The sequence below is a fragment of the Periophthalmus magnuspinnatus genome, chromosome 4 (genome assembly GCF_009829125.3).
Source record: "Periophthalmus magnuspinnatus isolate fPerMag1 chromosome 4, fPerMag1.2.pri, whole genome shotgun sequence".
NCBI lineage: Eukaryota > Metazoa > Chordata > Actinopteri > Gobiiformes > Gobiidae > Periophthalmus > Periophthalmus magnuspinnatus.
Window position 1 is genome coordinate 13,537,005 of NC_047129.1, and position 23,915 is coordinate 13,560,919.

The window sequence follows — 23,915 nt, forward strand, 5'->3', positions numbered from 1 at the left end:
TTTTACACCACTGATACAATTAAAATACAGCAAGATAATCCCATTCATTTTTATTTTTAAATAAACAGTATCATTAAAAGCCAAATAATTAGCCAAATGAAGCAATAATTAGCCATAGAAGTAACTTATTCATCCCTCTGCCGCTCAGATCTTAGCATATTATAACCAAAATAACAATACCAATTTCCCAATTTTGCAAAGAAAAAGTACCCACGATAAATATTGAGCCCCAAAATATTAACACATACACATAAACTACATAAATACATCACCTGTTCAGTTTCTCTCTTAAGACTCTCTTTAACCCTCTGCCTGTAATGCATCCCACCCCCTGACACTGCCATAATGAGTGAGAGAATATGCATGTCATTTGTCTACTATGTATTTTGGTGCGTTTTCTGTTTTTATCAGCCTTTTCTTCTGCTAAATCCATGGCACTGTGAAGAAAGGCACCCTGTTTAAGCTGGTGCTGTGCCCCCTGTTGGCTGCCATCAGGAACTAATGCTGACTCCTTTCCGGCGTGTGCCTCCGTGTCCTCGACTCAACTCATCCCAGCTTCCACTCTCCCGGGAAAATAAATTGATATCTTTAATTGCCTTAATAGCGTTTTTACTCCTGCTGATGTCTCTCAATGAAGACCTCGATGTCATTAAAACAATCTCAAAATGGACTATTTGCTCTATCAACAAAATTACTTGCTCAAATCAGTGTTATGAATCAGAGACCCTGTTCGGAGGAGGCACCCTAAGCTGGACCTAATCCTTGCCAAATGGACCGGCGATTAGCTTAACTAAGGACTTTTCGGTCCCTGCCAACACACAGGCTCTGCATTTTAAACAGAGGGGCATTCATTGGATTTGTGCATTAATCAAGCCTCTGCCGCCATCCCCTCACAATACCATGCATCCATACTCACAAGAATAGATGACGTTGATGTTTGTTTCTTGCTCCTGATGTAATTAATCTGTGGGACTCTAGGCCTGTCATGATAATGAAATTTGCAGAGCGATATTTTGCTGAAGAAAATATAGATGATGAACAATATTACCGAATGCTATTATGCCACTGACAACACAACCCTAAAGTAGGATTCCCCCCAAAAAACAATTCTGTTCAGTATTTTCAATCAACATGAGTGCCAATACATAAAATAAACTCTTAATAGGTCATGGATGTTACGACCCAGCTCGGCTAGGGAAAAGGGGAAGTAACAAAACAAGATGGAAAATTGTAAACTTAAGTTAAAATTTATTTAAAAGGAATGTTACGGTAAAAACTAACAAAAGAGGCTCTAAACAGAGTAGATCAATGTGTAAATTAAACACAGCTAACAAACAAACTACCAAAAGTTACAACTGCACAAAATAAACGGGTCTCAGAATTAACCAAAAAAAAATCTAGGAGAATCACAATTTCAAAGTCCAAATGTAAAGAATCACAAAGTACAAAAGTGGCATGCTGTTCCAGCCAGAACCAAGCAGCAGCCAGGAGTGGCAGGGGGTGGGTCCTTTTAAAGGGGTACTGCCACAGGTGGAAGATCTTGATTGGCCAGGCCCTTAATTGATGCTCCAATCAGACGCAGGCCCGGCTGTCAATCAACAGCCAGCTGGAGGAGCACCACCTGAAGAGGTCTTGGAGAGATAGCCGAGACAACACATGGTCATATAGGAGCTGAAGGCCTAGGGCCGTAACAATGGAAACCAAACCTCCTTGTCAAAACCTGACCTCATCAGCTCTCAGACTCTAAGCAAGGCCTTGTCGCTGTGTCCTTACGTAAGACACTTATCCTACATTGTCTAGTATGAAAGCGGTGTGTGCGTGAATGTTGGTGATGGTCACACATTGGCACTCCAGGGCAGCTGTACCTACAAAAGTAGTTTACCACCACCAATCCTGTGGTGAATGAATAATGTATGAAATTGTAAACCAACTGAGCGTCTGGAAAAGCGCTATATAAGACTAAGGTAGTATTATTATTATTTAAGTTATTTATTCAACCCTCCACAGCTCCACAGCTCAAATCTTAGCACATAATACAGAATAAATAACAAAAAAGTTCCCCACTAGTACAAAGAACAGTACCTAGGATCAATATTGACCCCCAAAAATCACTGTTCCATCTGTCATGTATTGATCGATTGGTTGATATAGAAATGATCGTGACAGGTGTTTTGGACTCTTAATTGCCATATACGCGAACGAGTCTGCATTTCCGTTTTGCTTCAGACGAGATGTTAACCTTCCTTGTAAATGTTGTTGCTATAAATTCTTTTACAGAGGATCTAAGAGCTAAGAGCCGACACGCACTTTATAGCTCCTGTGATTCACAATGAGACGCACAGCAAAAGCATCACTACTAAAGAAAACGCAAATAGGGTGGGTAAAATATGAGCGCGCCCACAGGGTCCTCTTTTCTGCTCAATGTATTTATTCCAATATTTGCAGATGACTGAAACCAGTTAAGTGCTGTGGCAATTGCTTATTTCCCTTTGTCAGGATGATGAATGTGGGCGCACCTATCGGACTGCGCAGGGGTTCCACTGTCCTTTGACAATGAAGGATTGTCCATTTGTGCCATGGACAGAGCACATCAAAAAGGCTGGATAAAGCCCCGCAGGAAAGCAATAACAAACACTGCCTTGTTACTGTCACTGTTTATGATATAGGGATTTTAACGTCTGGCAATTTCCAAGCCCTACACCCAAGACCAAAGCTACATTTGTATAGAATTTGTGTTTTGTTGGCGTCTTTGTAGGAGGTGAAAGCATTTCTACTGAAGATGTTTTGCTCCTGAGTTTCATTCTGACAACACAGCTATGAGAATTCATGGATAGCAATTTTGCATAAATATAAACAGGAACAAATAGTTGAGCCGTGCAAGGTATACAAATACATGGACTATGGAATAATGTACTAGTAGCTATGACTGTGGTATTTATGCATTGTGAAAACTGTTGCTGAGGTAGTAATTATAGAAGTAAAAAGGGTTTGCTGTGGAGTGGAGCAGCGTGGAGATGGTTTTGGCTAGGTGGTATTTATACTCAATATGGTCACATTTTCCACCTTCAAGGCACTCAAAGCGTAGACACTGGAGGCTAAGGTGGATTAAGGGTCTTGTCCAAAGACGCAACGACCAGTATTCATCTCTGGGAGCTGGAATCACATCGCCAAATTGTGGGTCATTGGATCTGAATGATGTTTTTTTAGCAGCAGGATTTGAACCACCAACCTTTAAATCAGAGGACGAACATTCTACCAACTGAGCTACTGTCACCCGCAAATATGTTGCATTGATTTTATGGTTAGAGGACATCACAAATATCTATTTTTTTGACTAGAGATGGTCCGATACTCGTCTTGCTGCTGTGGCTGATAACCAATATTTGCAGATTACTCCCACGCTGCTTTGATAACAAAATTCATTTGGGATAGGAAATAATTTGCTGCATGTAAACATACAGCGCTCTCTTTTACTCATTAGTGTTTTAGAAAAGACACATCTGACTCACTGAGGATTAACTGGGAATGACACATGGGCACCAATATGCCTATGAGAACCAATATATTGCTCAGTCATATGTTTGGCTATTTATTTGCACTTTAAGGTCCTTCTCAAGCAACCATTCAAATTCCTTTTTCCACAGTTTGCGCTCCTGTTTGTATATAACTCCCATCCCTTGCGCTAAAAAGAAATGAACTTGGCCCTTTTAAAAACTGCCTCCGTTCTAAGCCCTTTCTAACAGATAATGACAGTCACAAACAGGATCTTGGACTATTTTTGAAGTTTTAAAGCCATAACAAGTGTCAACTACCAGGCACGCCGCGTAACCCCCTTCAGAAGCGCTCATTTGCTGTGACATTTAAAAGCGGCAAGCATGGTCCCTTCTTGTCATCTCAAGTGTCCTCTCTCTGTCTAGACACTGCACAAATATCCGTGTTTTTGGGTTGCTCTGATGAGGCTACTGTGTTATAAAAACTGTACGCTGGTGTGGAAGTATCGGGTATGGGAGAGGCTGTGAGTGGCTGTTCCCCACACACTGAGTGACTCCACTTTCATGGTCCTTGCTGGAGCTCAGCCAAGCCTGACCTGTCACTGAGGCGGTTAACTGGGCCGCTTAACTGTTTGGCAGGGGAATACACACAGGGTACACTTACTGATGAGAGGAATCAGGGCCTTCCGTGCACTTCAAAGCACAAGCCCAAGTAAGAAAGTACACCTGCATCCGCTGTTGTTTGTAGAAAAGGAAAATCAGTAGGAATTATACTTTACTTACATGAATAATTGCTTTTTTATTTGAGATGAATGTAATGTTATTATTTGATCTTTTTTCAACTCTAGATAAGCCTGTGCACTGCCAAGATTGTATCTTTTCTTATTAACTTGGAGTAACTATGTTAAAATGATTTGCCATGTGCTCAATTGGCAATGCAAAAGTTGGTCGTTGGCTGTGATCAGTTATGGTTTGTATATATATATATAGTTTTGAACTTTTTTAGTTTGAGCACTGAAATGATCGAGTCTGGCATATGGAATTGAAGTGCTTGGCCAATTTTGAAGCAGGATAGAGAGAAATATTGTGATAAACCAATATCGAAACTACTTTATGTCACTGTCACAAAGCAGGATAATCCCAGTGAACTCATTTTTAAATATACAGAATCATTAAAACGCCTGAGTTGCAACAAATAAATAGAATAAAATAGCCAATAATTTCCCGTATAACTTATTTATTCAACCCTCCAGCCCAAATCTTGTAATTTTAGATAGAAATTTGCTAAAATGTCCCCACTATTGCAAAGAAATTGCACACTTGAGCCTCAAAATGTATTGTTCCATCTTTCATATATTGAGTGATAACTCCATATTGTAAGTATCACGACAGGCTGATTGGTCAGTCTCTGTCATCCTCTGAGTGAGTGACAGGTGGAGTTAACCAATCACAGTGAAGTCTGAACTCTCAGAAGCACCAGATGGCTTTAGTTACTTCTTAATGGAGGATAAAATACAAATTGCGATCTCAGCTAGGCTTGTCACAATAATTACTTTATCGACTTATCATTCAGTATATTATAATAGAGCAATTGATTTGGGGGATGTGATGTTGATGTAGTAGTAGTAGGCATTTTTGGTTATTTTTTTCTACAGTATGATCTGAACTAAACGTACACAAGCTCAGCAATGTATAACATATTGTACGTTTAGAATACTTTTTTGTGAATTATTCTAGTTTTATAGTTTGGTTCGCCCACCTCTTTCTCCGGGTACTTTTTTACTTTGAGAAGATGATTACATGGTTAAATGCTCCAAAAAAAAGTCTGTTCTGCATCATAAGATCATGTTCTGATTAGAGTAGCAATTATACAACAATGCGATTTCATGATCACCACTACACCACTTAGTTTCTCTCCAAAGCCCCAGTTCCCAGATTCACTGCGCTGACATTGAGCACACTTGTCATTCAGAAGTGATGGGACTCTCCTTAGCTGTCATAATGGATTGAGGACTACAATATGTCTCGGCACTGCTGCAGCGTCTGAAGTCGTAAACACAACTAGAAGAGAAGGAGAGGGGGAGTCGGGAACGGGGAGGGTTTGACAGCGTGTGTGGGGATTAGGAGAACCTGGGCCCAGATGGCTGTGGGAGGCTGACGTCCCCACAGCGCTGCAGAGGGTAGTCCCTGCCAGCTCAAGAAACAATCAGACATGTACGCCTGGCAAATAGGCTACCTCCAAACGGACGGCTAAGATTTGGGAAAACAGATGCAAATAAATGCTCGGAAATGTCACCGGAAAAGAGCTCTAAAATTCAACATGGCCCCTGTGGAGTGAAGCTTTTCACACTCTCTCAGATATTTCAAGTACAGCAATGCTACTAATACTTTGGGCTTACGCGGGACTGAAAAAGATAACTGAATATTGCCTCATGAAGAAATTTTGGATATTGGTTAGCAGTAGCATTTGTTACAGAAATAATAAAGTGAAAGTATCAGGTATTCAGGTAAATAGTATTCAGAATGGTAGATATTGACTGCAGTAAAGGTATTTATTTTCGGCTTCAGTTTGATGTTACTTCAATTTGGGGAAAATCGAAAGTAATCTAATTTAGCTGAGGGCATCTTCGTAGCTGCTATCACAATGCTAAAATTTCAAACTTGATTTAGATAATGGGAACAGGCTTGATACTTGATACTGATTTCAACACAGTAATGATAATAAAAACATTCTAAAAGACTCTTAAGTTTGAACAAAAGTAATAGAAGATCATTCGATAAAGGTCCAACTTCATCTTTGCACTTCAAACGTGGATCTAGTTTAGATATAATCTGGGAATAGATTTTTTTCGACAACCCGAATAGCTGCATTGTTTTTATCCATAAAGTATCGTTTTCTTTTTGAAGTTTGAATAAAACTCCTACTTACTTTTTAGCACAATGGGAAGGGCATAAAAAATTGAAAGCTTCCAGGGTGGAGGAAATATTGCAGCACCCAGAACTGTGGAGTCTCCGTCTAGGGGTTGTCAGCGTCCCACTGTGAGCTTCAGTTTGATCTGGGCTTCTGAAATGTGCCGCAGATCTGTATTGTCCCCAATACTCCTGCTGTGGCTTGACACGTGTCCTCTATAAAACAAGTCTGAAAATCTATAAAGTTCTTTCATCATCTCCATGTACTTATACTACCTTTTCTACTACTAGTCTGGTTATACCCAAAGTAGATCTTCAATAGGTTAATGCATGGATTTTTCAGAGACGAGGGTAAACAGACTTTCAATAAATCTTATGGCTAAAAGTTCCTTCAGCTATCACATTTTTGTAATTGAATAGTGGCACCAATTTTTTGAGGTATTATGGAGAAAAAACATGGTTCCATGGCCCTGTAATTACAACAATATTAATGCTAAACTAAAGCACAATAAAGCAGCACATTGTACAGTATCATTTTCGACTGGCCTAACTTAAACATTAGGCATTTCAGAATGATTTATCTACATACAATTTATTTCAAATGGAAATAACAATGATAAATATTCTTGGTAATTGAAAATTGCTTGGTATTTCTTCATACGATAATCTCATCTCTTGTGCTGTTCTTTAATTGAAAGATTACTAGAGTTTGTTTACTGTTATCAAGTCATTTTCGGACTTTGATGTGTGTAGCTATTAATTAAAATGTTATCCCCTGAAATATACTTACTTATAAAGTATGTTAGCTTACATTTATTTGCATTTTAGGACAGCAATAATTAAAAGCAGTGTTGGCAAAGCCCTGAACAGCAGCAATGTCTTGTTTTGAACGCCTAATTAATATCAATTAAAATTCCAGCATTGAAAGGTGTTGATTTGAAGGGACCTGTATCTTGTTTTCACTGGATACAGTATTGTGATTAGGGCTGCAGCTATCGAGTATTTTAGTAATCGAATAATCTATTGACTATTTACTTCAGTTAATTGAGTAAATTGAAAGCACATTAGTTGTTGCTTTTTTAAGTTAGTTGTTAAAAACAACTAATTAGCTTTTCTGCTTGAAATAACACATTTATTGTTAATTGCAAATCAATATGTTCCCAAACAGAAACATTACTCTTATATGATAAATATACCAGATCAAAATGTCCCTAAAATATGTATTACCATTTTATTCGTTAATAGACTATTGCAAACACATTAAATGTGAACAGGATTTATTAGTTTCTATGAATTAATTTCATAGAAAATAAAGTTTTATGTCCCGTCACTTCAGCTGAGATAAAAGTTAACATCTAAATTCCATCTCTCGGTTTTGGTGACATGAAGTTTAGTTGTATCTGTCACCTTCACGTCTGGCTGAAGGGTTATTGCGGTGCTCGAGGAATTCCTTTTGTAGATTCAGGAAGGGGCAATGGCATTGATTTAAATAGGGCCAGAAAAAACTAGTGAGTGACAATAGCAAACTCACGCTGGAGTCTGCACCTAATACTGAGTGACCCCTTACGCATAAGATAAACACATCTCACTTGACTCTGACAAAATCAGCACCCACCGCATTCCACTTTAAAACAAATGAATGTGCAGATTTCAGACAGAATATGAGAAAGATAGAAAGAAAAATATGTGACATGAAATAAATTAGCAGAGATCATGTAACTTGGTGGATATCAGTATTACTAATAGCCCTGATTCCTGGTCAATCTCAAATACGCCTAGTATCCCTAAAGAGAATACACAAAACTTCAAGACAAGGAAGGGACTGGGAATTATACACCTGAATGTACGTGGTATCACATCTAAATGAGATTGCATTATAGTTTGGGCAAATCAAACAGATCCAGATATATTTATATCTTCTGAAACCTGGCTATCATATAAAATAAGTCATAAGGAAATCACCAAGTTTTTGGTTGTAACAGCAGGCTGACATTATGTCGTTTATGTTAAAGATCACCTGTCTGTGGACCTATTACTGGCTTTTACTGGTATTTACTGTGTACCTCCAGCACCTAAAAATGCTGTAATGATCCTTGGTTCAACACAGGAATTGCGATTTAAATTGAGAAATAAATGCTGCCTGGAAAACTACACAGGAAAACTACATCAGATTTGGAATGGGCATTTTTCTGTAACAAAAGAAATAGATCTTTATCAACAGTCAACGTTTTACTTCATATCTGCGCCGACAGAGTGACAGAAATCTGGCAAAGTTCTGGAGGACAGTAAGATTCCTCTCAGAACCTTGTATTCATACATAAGCAACTTAATTTTATTGGATTCAGCTATTAAAATAAAGTAAATTCTAAAGAGGAAATATGTGATACTTTTAAGAGGCATTTTATCTTTGCATGTGATGTTTTTGGTAATAATGGGATTCTTCTGATCTTGATGATGTTGAATCTGGACCTCTGACAGGCAGCAGTCAGCTCTTCTTTTTAAAACCTTTCACTTGCAGGGAGCACTTAAATCCACTCCATCGACTCAAAGAAGTCCACAGGAGCTGATGACCTTGATCCAAAACTTGTATTACTAGCTGCCTCATATTTAGTTCAACCTTAGTTACATATTTTTAATTTGTCCATTTAAATGGCAGTTATACCAGAATTATGGAAAAGGGCACAAGTTTTGCTTTTAGATAAAAGTGGGACAGCTAAAAATGTAAATAATTTCCGCCATTATCTAAATGACCTTGTCTTGCAGAAGAAAAGTGAGTTGCAATTTAATGAAATAAACGCTCCAATTTTGAAGTCAGAAAAGGGCATAGTGCTGTCACTGCAACCACAAAAGTTTTAAATGACATTTTCACAGCCCTTGATGGCAAACAGGATTGTGTAGCTCTGTTTATTGATTTGACTAAAGCTTTTGATTCAGTAGATCATAAAATACTATTGAAGTGCCTGAAGCGTATTGGATTTGACAGTGCTACTGTCAAATCCAAACAGATCTCAGGCAGTAGTAACCAATGCGTTTAAATCAAATGTTTTCACTTTAAGCAAAATAGTGCCTCAAGGCTCCATGTTGGGCCCACATATATGCAGATGATGCTGTTTTGTTTGCAACTGCTCTCTTTAATATTCCCTCAAAAACCTTAAATTATTAGTGAAAGAAAATAAATCTCTCTCTCTCTCTCTCTCTCTCTCTATATATATATATATATATATATATATATATATATATATATATATATATATATATATGTGTGTGTGTGTGTATGAATGAATACATATAAGTGCAAACTACACATCTATCATTTTTTTATAGACAAATCTTGTATCTCATTGAATTACAGAAAAAATATTGTTCAAGCAGCCTGTCTTCCTGAGATATAATCTACATGCTGACTACAGCCTCTACTTTGAAACCTTTAAGTGCACTCTTTCACTCAGCCCTTTGTTTCATAACAGGCGATGAAACCCATCACTGTACTACTGAAAAAGTAGGTTGTATCTGTCAGAAGAGAACAACACTGTATAAAGTGTATTCACAGAGAATACTTGATAGCCTGGTGATACAGGAACTTTTAATACAGGATCTGATGATTGTCTATCTCTAAAAACTGTCTGCACTAGAACTGAAATGGGAAAAAAGTGATTTTGATTATTTTGCTTCCCAAAAATGGAATACAGTAAAGGACATGTGAAACTGGATATACTGGTCCTACAAATTCATTTTAATAATTGGGTGATAAACATTTATAATCACATCTGTGTCTGTTTTTAATGTTTTTAATGGACCTATGCAGTTATTTGTTTTGTTATTTTTTGTATTGTACTGTAGTTTAACAGGGCACTAATGAAAAAGAGAGAGTACTCTCATTGGACTCTCCCTGTATAAATAAAAAAACATGTGTTTATCCTGCCCTGTTGTGCTTTGAGCTCTGTGCTCTGTCTGCAGCGATGAGGTCGGGGCATTTTACAGCACTAGCTCCATGTGCCATTCACTTTAGCCTCCATGTCTCTAAACAAGCACTGCAATGGGTTTGTGCACTCCGCGCTTTTCAATTTCACATGGTTTTAACAAATTATAATAATTAAACGAATCAGTGAGGCAACAAATAAGAATCAAAGCATTTAGTTATCGAATTACTCGATTTACTCTATTCATTTTTTTCAGTATTACACAGACTCGAGTCATTGACCCTTTATGTGCCTCTTTGAACCTATAGGAATGTCCTTACAGGTAGATACTTTAGCAACGGTCCTTTTGGCACCAGCAGTTGATGCAATAAACAAGAATTATATTATTGATAATTGAACACTAATTGGATCTGTTTCCTACTCCCACAGTGGCTTTGACCTTCACTACACTCACTCTGTCACCGTGCACAATGTCACCTCCCAGCAACTTATTTTGTACTCACAGAGAGCCTTGAGCTGCCAGTGCGTGCTGTGCTCTTTAATATGTGATTCTATTTGACAAGGGTAAGCTTTGTTTTATAACACAATTTTGTGTCCTCATGTGACACCTGGTATGTCAATGCTAAGATTTATTATGATGCAAAAATAAACAGTTTTAGTCACACTCTGAAGGTCACGGTTAAACAAAATACACTTAAAGAAACTTGTTGCCAAAGGGTTGTGGTTCTGTTGTGTTCTACGCAGATATTCATTTCTCTAAGCCCAAGAGCTTCAAACCTACACACAGCATTGTGGCCAGGCCAGTAAAGCCAATTCTCACATACATATTTACAATTGTAAGTTCATTTGAAAAGTTTGTTCTTGTCTCATTAAACCTGACTTTTTGTCTCTTTCACATACCCCTTATTTTGAAAATACTGTTAATTTTCCCCATTAAACCAAATTTATTCCATCAATGTCAATGTTTGTAAGAAAAATCAATAATGTGAATTAATCCAGAGATTACTCTGTTGTAGAGCTGTGAACGATTTTCTGTACAGAAATTAGTTCTTGTTGAGGTGCTGTCAATGATTGGAATTGAAATAAACAGCCTGTAAAACTTAGATGTCTGTGTGGTGTAAACAAGGAGAAATGGAGTCAGATACTCGGCTTTGTTTGTTGATGCTGTGTGAAAGATGACCTCTTCGTGCAAGTCCGAGCGGCTTTCTTTTGCATGACCGTCAAAATGTGGAAAAGGGAGACAATGCTGCCAAACAATAGGCAGTCGGGTCAGGGTCACCACTTGATGATGTGAGGACCTTTTAACAACCCTGCAGTGAAGAATACAAGGAGATACTATACAGCATTATGGAAGTCAGGACCCTTTCACAATAAAGCTGAGGTACAGTATATAGTGTTGTCACAGCAGGGGTGGTATTATGGTAGTTGAATAGCAGCTGTAGTAGCAGAGCTGTGATACAATGGAAGTACTTCTGATACTATTCCATCTAGTTGAATCAATCTATTTAAAAGCATAGGTATTTGTAAAATCCCTGAATTTATTGCAGCATTATTACCTTGTTCAGTTTATTGTGTGAATGAAAATGCTTCAGACACAATGGAAATGACTAACACAGTTGATCTTTTCATGTAGAGGTGCTGCTGAAGTTCAGAAACGTGCAGGATGCATTATAGCAGTATGTCAACTCATATTTTGCATTTTGACTTTAGACTGAAAATCAGAGCTTCATTTGACTTCCAATTTCCAAACATATAACACCAACTGCTGATTCTGCGTTAAGGATGCTCTCCAGTGTAATGTGAATCGTTGAACTCTGCTGCCTGCTTGTGCGTTAAATTTCTGGCTGTGTTTCTAACAGTAGGTGTGGGTTTCACTGTTGGTTCTGGGTGGATTATAGCTGGAGGGCTTCAGATGTGTCCCACCGGCCGCAGTCAACAGGATTATTTTAGGGATTAAAAACCGGCTGCACCATACCTGAGTTGTGCTGCACTCATTCTCTTCCCTGCCCCAAAACCCAACACACTCCTCTTCAAATATAGACCACGGCTTTATTATTCCTGTGCAGATATTACAGTCAATCTCAAGCACTCAAAGCTCTTATCTTTCAACTCTTCAGTGGTTTAGCTGAGACTTGGATTAAAGGTACGTTTTCATATGGCTTACTCCGGTATATTCTTCATAGAAAACATTTCGCATTGTAAAGTGATTTTAGTTAGTTCAGTTTCAGTCACAATTAAATCTGTAGAGAAATGTCTCACATGTAAATTGTGCAAAGGGTCACCACCTGGCCCAAGAGGGGGGCTTCTGTGCTAGTAGGGTAATTTGTAGCAGTACATATAAATATACTTTATAATTAAAAGAGTTGCTCAATAATTACCTGTTTACTATCTGGGTTGTGTGTTTGGATTACTTCTGTAACCCTTTAAGGACTGAACACATTTTGGAGCCTAGACTTTTATTCTTTTTTTAGCCATAAATATCATGTTAAAGAAAGTATCAGCATGTACTTTTGCTTTTTCACACAACTACCTCTATTTTAAGCATCCATTCGTATTTTTCCTTTGATGCATCTGTAGATTACCGGCATTCCTTAAAATTTACTTCATAATCAAAAGAGCTACATAATATTTGCCCATTTACTGTCTGGCTTGTGTGTTACTTCCTTTCATCCTAAACGGTTTGTAACATGTTGGCGGCTTGTCCAGGATTCGGGGTGATAAGCACTGGAGACTAAGCATTGTACACTGAGTGTTTGGATTACTTCTTTAAACATTTTGAACTGGAAATTAGCTCCTTGGTCAGTTTGGATTACAAAACACCAATATTTAGTCTATGGAGGCCCTTATAGATGAGTCAGTAAGTACTTTGAAAACATGTAAACTGCATCTATTCAATTCAATTCATTTTATTTTTGTTATGCCCAAAATCACAACAACAGTTGTCTCGAAGGGTGTTGTAACTTGTATTCCCTTCATTAAAAGAGCTGCAAAATATTTTTTCGTTTACCATCTGGGTTGTGTGTTACTTTATCCCTAGAAACAGTTTGTATATTTGTGGCTTGTCCGGGCTTCAGGGTGATACACACTTGAAACTATGTGCTGGATGCAGATTGTTTGGATTACTTCTTTAAAAAAATGGCTCCTTGGTTGATTTGTCCAGTTGTCTTGCTCTGAAAGTGAATAAATCACAACTACAATAGAAATTTCAAAGGATCAAAAAGTGAACAGATTCTTCCATGGAATAGTTTGAGCTCGCTGTCATTCATCAAGCCACAGACTGTTTTCAGTTTTGCAAAATCAAACGGAAACATCTGTCCTATGGTCCTGATCACACAGTCTTCCTCATACATGATGATGGCACTGCTATTACACACACTCATTATACTCCTCATAACTCTCTTCATCCAGTGGGTTAAGTGGCCACCGTTAGCAGACACACAAAGGGACTGTCTTTTAGCAGATGTTCCACTACAATGATCAGTTATTTTCAGAGTAAGACCGGTTTAACAAGGGTTGGAATGGCTAATATCCCAGCAGTTTATTGGAGTTTTTAAATACCTCTTATAAAGTGGAATTTGAAGTGTTGTGTTGGTTTACTGAAAATGTAGCACACCCAGGCCACTTTGGTTTGACAAGATAGTATTATATTATAAAGCAGAACACAGGGTTAGCTCTAGACATTTTTAATTAAATATGATTCATTTTGAGGGGCTAAGGGATGTTAAGGTCCTCCATGAGGGTGTGTGCATAACATGGTATTTAGGCTTTAACAGTTGACCACACAGCCCCACACTTTTCCATGCTTGCCCCGCTGTTATAAAGACGTTTAAATGAAGTTAGCATCCTGTAGTGATTTATGAACCCTATGTGGAAATCCCTGTTTTATTGTACCTTCCTTTTGAACACTGGTTGTCATTAGAACACAGTCACTGCCCCTGATGGAACATAACTTTATATTAGTTTCTAAGAAATAGACGTGGTATATTCTTTTAGTGGCCCTGTTGTACCAACTTTCAAGTTAGGACCTATTTCCTCTCACTTTTCCCTGATCTTGACACAGACAGTGAAATCAATGTGTTAGCTATTTTGGAGTGTTTGGGTGTTATACGAGGGGAAGTTCATTCAGACTGTCTACACAGGATTGTGAAATAATGCAGTTTTCTATTGCATAACAGTTTCGCAGCCTCAGAACTCAAAGATAGTTTTGGCAATTTGTTCAGTGTTAACTTCTACACAAATGTTGCTGTAGATTTGACTGTGTCAGAAAGGCTATGTGTTGATACTAGTCTTTAAAATCTGTATGTTCTCTGGAATGTATTCTTTGTTATTTTTGCATTTTATAATTTTAGATACATAATTGCAATTGCTGGTATTTAGCATTTATAGTGACTCTTGAATCTGAGACCTAAGACCATGTTTCGGCCTTGTCCCTGGTCACCTATCATGGTAAATGTATTAATTATTGCCTTTTGTAGACCTCCTATGGCTGGTCTGATGCAGAGGGGCTGTTGGAGCTTTTGTGTTGGCATCAGGCAGCAGAGTCCTAGTGGGTCGTGAGAGAAACAACCTTGATGAAATCCCAGCCCACCTACAGAGTTAAGAGATTAATGCTGCTTTGACTAAAGCACTGGACAAGGGCACGCAGTGACCAAGGTGATGGCTTCATTTACTTTTATAATATTCATGCCAAAAGTGTGGCAGCTGTTGCAGTTTTGATTTTGTTAAAATGTGGAACCAGCAGTAATTCAGTTTGTTAGCAGATTCTCAATTGACCTTTATGTTTCACAGAAATGAGAAAGGATTCAACTTAAAAGTGAACAATTTTTGACGATTATTCACAATTATTGACACTAGTTAGGTCTGTGCCAAAAATCAAAAGACTGACTCAAGGCCAGTGCATTTTAATCGACAGGTCAACAACCAGTCCTGTGGCAGTATCAGCCTACAGACGGGGGGATTTACCGTTCACTTGTTTAGGTGAAAGCACCGAGTTAGAGCCACAGATTCATACTTGTCATTGCATTTCCAAAGTTTTCAATATGCTCAATTTGGGCGACAGTAGCTCAGTGTTTATCCACTGATCCAAAGGCTTGTGGTTTGAATCCAGCTCTCTACATAAACATCATTGGAGCGGTCAGATCTATTGACTCAGAGGTTGGCAGTGTGACTCCAGCTCCCAAAAATGAATACTGTCGTTGTGTCCATGGTCTGTGTATGAATATTTGTGTGAATGGGTGAGTGGTTCCTTGATGTAATGCACTTTGAATGCCTTGAAGGTGGAAAAGCACTCCACTATAAAAAGGTGACCATAAAAGTCCAGTTTCTCCTTCCCTCTCTCACTCCCTCTCCCTCTGTCTGATCCAGCCACGGCTCCTCACCTTTTCTCCTCTTGTTCTCTTCTCTTGTGTTTCTTATCATTATAATCCAAGTTACGGAAAATAAACAACTATTTTCTCACCATTTTAAGCGAAACTTGCGCACTGACATCACATGTGTTTCTGCCAGTTGCGTTTCAAATCACCCAGTCCTAATTGATACCCAAACTCACTTTCATTCAGTCTAATCTATCACTAATCATTGTGTATGAGACCAATTTTATGAAATCACACTTTCTGGTTGATAAAGTAAAGTTAAGATATAAACATCCACGTTAAAAAGCACATCATCTCGCCACTATAGAGACGCTGTTCTATTTTCCATTTGCTAACTTTATTCCAGATGTACCCACTGTAAAAGTTTAAACTTATGTTTTCTGTGGTGAGCAAAAGCTGTGGTCAGCACTACCAAAATTAGGAGTCCCTTGAACTTACCAAGAATACAAATGGTAAACAAGAAAACAAGTCATACCGCAGGTGTGCCTTGAAAGAGTACCTTTTTATAGACTGTTTTTGTCATGAGTAAAGTGTTCTGTGTACAACCTACCCTACTTTCATAATGGGGATCACCTTGGAGAATCCCCACCTTCTAACTTTTCATTAACACTTAAGGGTGCTGTTCCTGATTTTTACTGTCTTTAAAAAAACAGAACTAGAACAGCTTGCAGTGGTTTGAAGTTATTTGTCACTTACCTCATGCATTCCTAGCATCCTAATGATTCTTCGTGATGAGTTTTGAGACCTTTTTACAACTTTGAGAGATCAGAGTTTTGCAGTGACGGTAAAGCTGACAACCACCATGCTAACACATTCTTCAATTCAATTCAATTAATTTTTCTAAAGCCCAAAATCACAACAGCAATCGCCTCTTAGGGCTGAACAAGATCATTGATTTAACCAACAGAACGCTATAAAATCAGTACTGAAACAGACATTGGTCAATAACAGACAAGCAAATTAATCAACAGAAAACAAGCAAATGGAGAACTGTCCCAGAGCGCCCCCTGTCCTTAGACCCTCCTTCTCAGCAAGGAAAAACTAAAAAAAAAACAGTGGGAAAAAGATAAACCTTGAGGAGAACCACAGTGAAGGAGAAATCCACTCCCATGGACAGACAGGCTGCAGATGTGTCCGGGACTAATGCGCAGCCATTTGTAGATATTGGTTTTTTTGCAGGTATTGGGTCATCCAGCCAGGTGAGGGAAGGTGAGGATCCCCTTCCTGATTATCGGATTATAAAATGCTTTACAGTTAGACACAGACAGCACACAGTGGATTGATTTTGACCTCAAGAGCTGCTTATATAATATATCTGTACTGGCACGAGAAATACATGGATTGGAAAAAGGGTCTTTATTTGTATAAAGCCCAGCATGTATAAAAGTGATATGAAACTTAGTGACTAGTGGGTGGGATCTTATGCAGCAAATGAACATGCGTGGTCAGTGTTGAATGAGAAGCAAGACAACTGGTTAAAGTATCTTCAAAACTGCAGCTCTTGAGGGATGTTCCCACTCTGCAGGAGCTGGTAGATAATTTAACCAGCAGTGTTCACTCTTGATCTTTTAATGAGGTCTAACAATAGTGTTTCACAGTTGGAATTAGACAAACTCCATTAAGTAAATATGTACTAATGACAAAATACTTGTGTTGTGTGAAACGTAGGCATGGGACGATATTGAAATTTGGTGTCACGTTTATCATGGCCAAAATAATTGCAATTAATGATTAAATCATGATAATTATTAAAGTTTCTGACAGCTAATATTATGCACATGAACCATCCTCATTTTAATATTATGAATAGGTTCCATATTTAAACAACTTTTATATAACTGTAGTTTGTTATAAGTGAAAACAACAACGATCTAATTGGGTGACAGTAGAGTGATGAATCTTGTCATTGTGTCCTTGGGCAAGACACTTAACTCGCCTTACCCCCCCTGTCTGTGTCCACTGTTATATGAATGGTTGTGTGGTTCTTTGATGTAAAGCACTTTGAGCCCTTGAAGGATGAAAAGGTGCTATATAAAAATGGGACCATTTACCATCTAGAACAGGGGTCGGCACCCCAGCTCTTTTATCCTTATACTGCAGCTCCACGTGGCTTTGGAAATTAAGTAGCTTGTTTGTGCACATGTAATCATGATTACCTTTTTTGGTGATTGTGACGATTATATAAAATGTCCCAATAACGATTATTGTCTACTCTTTTTATCACGATAAACAGTGTTATTGTTTCTTGTCCAATCCCAAGTGAAACTGTGATCTGTAATATTCCATTCAGTTTGTACTTAAAATCAACCAAGCGTGTGGGTAGTCATCAAATAAATAGCTGTTGTTGTGTTTTAACAGTTAACTATACCAACACAATCACCTCTGGCTCTTCAAATTAGGGCTCCAACAATGAATCGAAATCTCATTTTGAGTTGGCACAATTGTCAAAATTGTCAAACGGAATGACTGCAATTACTTACATAATAGAATGTCGGCTGTAAACAGTAAAATATCCTGTGTTAAAAGAAATGCTAACCTTTTAGTTTCCAGACCTCTATAAAAATGTTCTGAAATGCTTGGGATTCACATGTTAGATGAGCAGTTCATTTTCGATTCTTCTTTCAAATGTTAATCCCTCTAGAGTTGTTTACAATGTACACTCTGAACAGAATTCAAGCTTTTATTCTAATACTGCAAATCTAATCGCAATACATAAAAGCGTGCAGCCTTACTACAAACTTTAAAAGACCTTTGAACTGCTCTAAGCATCTGCAGTAAACACAGCCTCGGGCCCCAGTCCTCAGCTCAGGTGGGCAGTTGGCTGAGTTAAAGGTAGGTCGTATACATTCCCCTCCCTGTTTTTCCTCATTCATTTCCATTGTGTGCTTCACGACCATTGTCCTTGGCGAGCTCGGTCTGACAGGCACTTTCTTGGCAAACAGCGGAAGGAGCTTTGTGGCTAGTGCCAGACTGATTTCCTCAGTGGCTTCAGTACTGATGCTGGCAGTTTGCACGGCATGTTGACAACAGCTAAAGAGCCAAACTTGATTGCTTCTTTTCCCACTCATTATTACAGCGTTTGTCACAGTTTATGATGTGATTTCCTTAGCACAATTACAACTGGAGAATGAAGCATAAAGCAGCCATTCGGACTGTTAGAGCCAGTGTTGGTAATTTTCGAGTTGCATATGTTTCCAGAAGAAGTATCAAAGAAGAAGGACGCCCACGCAGCGACAAAAGCAGCTTTTTTTCTCATATTGAAATATTAAAATCACAGACACATTGCAGGCAGGGAAAAAAAAAAAAAAAAAAAAAAAAAAAAACTTGTGATCTTACGTGTAAATATTTTATATATTGTTGTCCAACGTAGTAGAAATAATTAGCAGACTGGTGAGCAATCCAAATATTTCCATCCTTTTTTGGTTATTTTAGTGCAGTTTGTGTGGATCTTGATGAGAATTTGGGAGTGGTGAGTTTAATCCAGTACCACCATTTTATGTCTTCATGGTTTATTGTGCCAAACCACTGTGCTACCAGCTGCCACACCAAATAAGACCAGTGCTTCTGAAGTCTTCCATTAGGGATGGATGAGATGCCAAAAAACGTATATCATGATTTTCTTGGAGCCAGATCACTATTTTTATTTAATCACGATTCATGTAAACTTGGTATTGCCTTTAACTTAAGTCAGCTGCTCCTCCCGAGAGCTCACATTTCTCTGATTGGTCACTCACTTAGAACCATACAGACGCTGGCCAATAGGAGGAGAAGGTGAGGAAAGTCCCTTCATTTGAGTTCATCTGAGTAAATCACGATATGACGGCGTCTTTAAAATCACAGATCGTCACAGAGATGAGATCACGATTCCCTTTTACCACCGTATCGCCCAGCTCTAACTGTAAATTCTCCTCTCTATTTTAGGTGTTACCTGTTAGATGGCATCTCTAAAGGAGCCTGGCTGAACCGCTCCAGCATCATATTCGCAGGAAACGATAAGTGGTCGGTGGATCCTCGAGTGTCCATCGTGTCGAGTCCGGGCGACAAACACGAGTACAGCCTGCAGATACAGAAGGTGGATGTAACCGACGACGGACAGTACACATGCTCCGTTCAGAGTGAGCGCAACCCACGGCCAAAGCTCCTCAACCTCATCGTAAAAGGTAAGGGCTAAGTGTGTCTACGAGAGATAGATTGATATTGGTTAGCCGATATATCAGGCAGATATATGGACATTTTTAGTAGCTATCGGCCTTAAATCTCCACCATAGACCGATGTTTTGTTTTGGTCAATCTTCTGCATAAAAAAAAATACACACAGACCTTTATTTGAACTCTTTAATATGAAGAGATCGCTGCACAAAACGTGATTACAACTGACTTAAAGCTTTGTGGTCATAAAGGGCTTAGAGGAAGTTTGAAGTGTAAATTTAAATGACATCATTTGGGGAAAATAATCAGAATTGTCTCAACATATCAGTCCAAAAGTATTGACAATGGTTGCTCTGGATTCTAAACAGTTGGTATCGTCATCGGCCAAGAAAAAAACCCGTATCAGCCAATCTCTAGTGTCTATGTATGTTTTTCTGATGAGATCTAAGTTTTAAAGGTTTACTATAGAAAAGGCCTAAAATACTACAGCTGTTGGCCTTTAAAATTTGTGTTAGCTGACTGATAATTTTATTTTGATTATAAGGATTTATATGGGACAACAGCAGAAAGGAGAAGTTAGTGAGTGAGGGAGTATTTGTGATTAAACTGATTTAACTCATTCACAAGTTTAATGCATTGCTTTCTCATACTTTTTTTATAGTATAGTATAGTATATAGTATAGTATAGTATAGTTTTTGGAGGTTTTGCCACACCCGTTTTTTGTTGACTAATCAATCCATTGTACATGTCTTCAGTCAAGAATTCCTTTAGTTGACTGAAGCCCTACAAAATACTCATGTTCTCAGATGAGGGTCCTACAAAAACGTTTTACATAAAGTTGCACCACGTAGCTTTCTGGCAGAGGTTTTGCTATTTACTACTTACTTCTCCATGGAGGTGTTATTGCCTGGAATTTTCCACCATATAGCATTAAACACTAGCATTAATTTCACTACAGGTGTTTTATTGCTACAGAATACATTGAAAGACAATTATTCTTACCGTGAGCGAACATGGATCTTTACAGATCTGACCTGTCCATGGAGATTTGTCAGTGTAATGCCATTTTGTGGAACATTCCATGCAAAGCAATCACATTTCTTTGGATACAGAGAGATGTGGATACATCTCTATGATAGTGTACCTTCCACGTGAAAAGCAAAAGAAAAGCAATTTAATGAGACATGCACGCATCCTGGTGAGGTCTTTGTTCAAACAGAAAACACTCTGTTCCAATTTGTGATGTCATTTGGTAATACAGGAAGTGCTCCACTGTGTTTTTAAACTCCATACACCTTCACTAGAATCATCTGGACAATTGCAGCTCTGAAATTTTCAATCTTTACTAAACAAAAGGTAAACGGTAGCTGTTAAGTTGAAAACTACCACTTAATGACATCACAAGGTGGAACAGAGACTAACAATAAGGGATTACTCAAACATGTGTGAATGAAACAAAACACAACCCCGGGTATGTTTTGGATGAGGTACCATTATAACATGGCTTAAAGCTCACAAGAGTCAGTTTTGTATAATATAGGAGCTTTATCAGTATTGTCATTGTCGTATACTTGCACCACAATTACACAAGTACTGCATAGCAAAGTTTTGTTGTTTCAAAACTATTTTGCAAGTTTACAACATTTGAAGCATCTTTTATTCAACCATATGCCACATCTCCTGGAGTTTTTCATCTCAAGTGTGTCCCACTGTGTTTTGAAAAGTTTAGTTTTTTTTTATTGTTTTTATGCTTTGGACCTACTGGTGATTTGAATGCATAACTGATGTGTTTGAATGGATGTAGAGTTAACTGAATGCTTCATGGTAACAGCATTAAAAAGCTAAATCTCAGACTAATCAAAAGGTGCTCTTTCTGCTGCACTGAGACTTTTTCAGCAAAGAAAACTAATTGACATCCAATTGGTACTTGTAATAATAAGGTCATGTCTGAGTTTGGGTGCTGATTTTGCTAACGCAGAAAACAGCTGTAGTAAAATCCATCTCGCAAATGTCATGCTGTATTTGTGCACCAAGACAACGCTCACTTTGTAGTCCACCTGTCTCCTTGAATATTTATGAGCTTGTGAGGTTATTAGTTAGGCCTGTCATAGGTAAGCACAATTTGTTATATTCCCTCCTTTCTTTCTAATTTTATTTCACCCCGTGGTGCGATATCTTTCTCTTGCCATCCGCTTCTACAGGAATCAGCAGAATTACCAGTGCCTGGGCCAAATTAATCTCAATCTGCTGTCAAGCCAAGCCAATTGCTGGATTATTCTGGTCAAACAATGATGATGAAGTATGTAGGCATATGATAATACGGAAGGTGAGGGTAAAACTAGACAGGTCTGTGCAAACTCATCCAGGCAAGTTCTATAAAATTCAAAAATACTAAAAAGACAGAAAGCAGCTTGTCTCCATAGAGATGTTGTTGCTTTTCCTGAAATGATCTAATGTGTAGCATTAAATATATTCTGCATATATTTATAGATATATTTTGAAGCTCAGTATTTATCTTGTGTAAAATGTCTTTGCGAAGGTGTGGAGATATTTGCATTTTTTTTTTTTTTTTTTTTTTTTTTTTTTTTTTTTTTAATGTAATGAGGTAATATTTGAGCTGTAGAGAGTTGAATAAATAACTTTTATGACTTACTATTGGTTCATTCTGCTATTTGTCTGTTGGTGTTCAGGCATTTTTATGATTATGTTTATTTGAAAATGGGTTTACTGTCAGTGGCATAAAGTAGTTTCAATATTATCGTTTATCGCAATATTTCTCACTACACCGTCTCATATCCACCTGAAAAGTTACTCAGTGCACCTTTAAAATGATATGTCCTTGGCTTTTTATCACACAAATGGTCTGAACTGTGCTATACAGTATTTTTGATATGAAGTTTGACTCCCACCCTGATACTTCACCAAATAACTGTTCAACACGGGACAACAATGGACCACCTCCCCCATCACAACAGGACTATTCAAATATGGAAGGAGAGCCAATCGAAAAAACATGGAAAAACAAAGCAAAAAAAAAAAAACAAAGCAGAAATGAAAACTGATTCACATGCAGAAAATTGTGCTGAAGTACAGAGTGTGACACCAGAAGTCATTTGTGTGTCCTTGGACCTGATCAGTCAGACTGTGTGGTGTAAATTGTGGGTTATCAGAAAATATATGTTTCACATTTGAGCCTTTTGTAAACAATCAACAAGAAAATGACTGGATGCAGTTAACCGATCCACTCTTTTTTAAGATTTCTTTGTTTTTTTTATATTTGTACTGCAGTGAGTTTAATGACGTACATGTCCTATGAAAGGTCCAGTTGGTACCAAAAACGTTTCTCAATTGCAATTGAAACAAGAAACCAAATTCTTCCCAAAATTTTAATGAGCTCTCTTAAAAACAAAGTGAAGGCTTTATCAAACCAAACTGACTTGACCACCTCTAACGACTATGCACCCGTCATTTCTTTAATAACATTTTTGGTTACAGGAGATGCGAATGCTGCATAATTTCTAATCATTTCTTTCTAATCACAGACTAACTGCACTTACAACTAACCAGTAAAAGTTTTGTGATTCACAAATTGTGATTTGCAATAGCAATTTAACCAAGGTGTTTTCCTACAGCAGAAGACAGCTAAGCCGTCAAAGATAATATATGTATAATGTATGTGCGTATGTGCGTATACATACATACATACATACATACATACATACATACATACATACATACATACATACATACATACATACATACATACATACATACATACATACATACATACATACATACATACAAGATTAGTTTTGCAAAAGTGAATTGTGAGAAAACAGGTGAGGTGGTCATTTAGAGACTGTTTTCTGTTAACTAGAAGACCTGTAGACCAGTAACCTGACAATGGCCTTCAAGACAAAGGCAACCACAGTGAACCAACCACCGCAGCTGAATGGTCTGAAGCCAGAAGATAACTTTCCACCTGGACCTAAATTGAAGGCACCTCCTGAGGAGGTCTTTTCCTGAGCAGGAGGACACACGGTCTTCTACTCAGCAGAACCAGACCTGCATC

At 38.0% G+C, this 23,915-nt stretch overlaps 1 protein-coding gene across 3 annotated transcripts in view; it reads left to right on the plus strand.

Moving 5' to 3' along the window:
* Positions 1-23,915, plus strand: part of negr1 (neuronal growth regulator 1) — a 160,408-nt gene that overhangs the window by 22,203 nt on the left and 114,290 nt on the right. For all 3 annotated transcript variants that reach the window (XM_055221142.1, XM_033965351.2, XM_033965352.2), the window contains exon 2: positions 19,615-19,853. In XM_055221142.1, the coding sequence (XP_055077117.1) occupies positions 19,615-19,853 (239 nt within the window). The remainder of the gene's footprint in view (positions 1-19,614; positions 19,854-23,915) is intronic.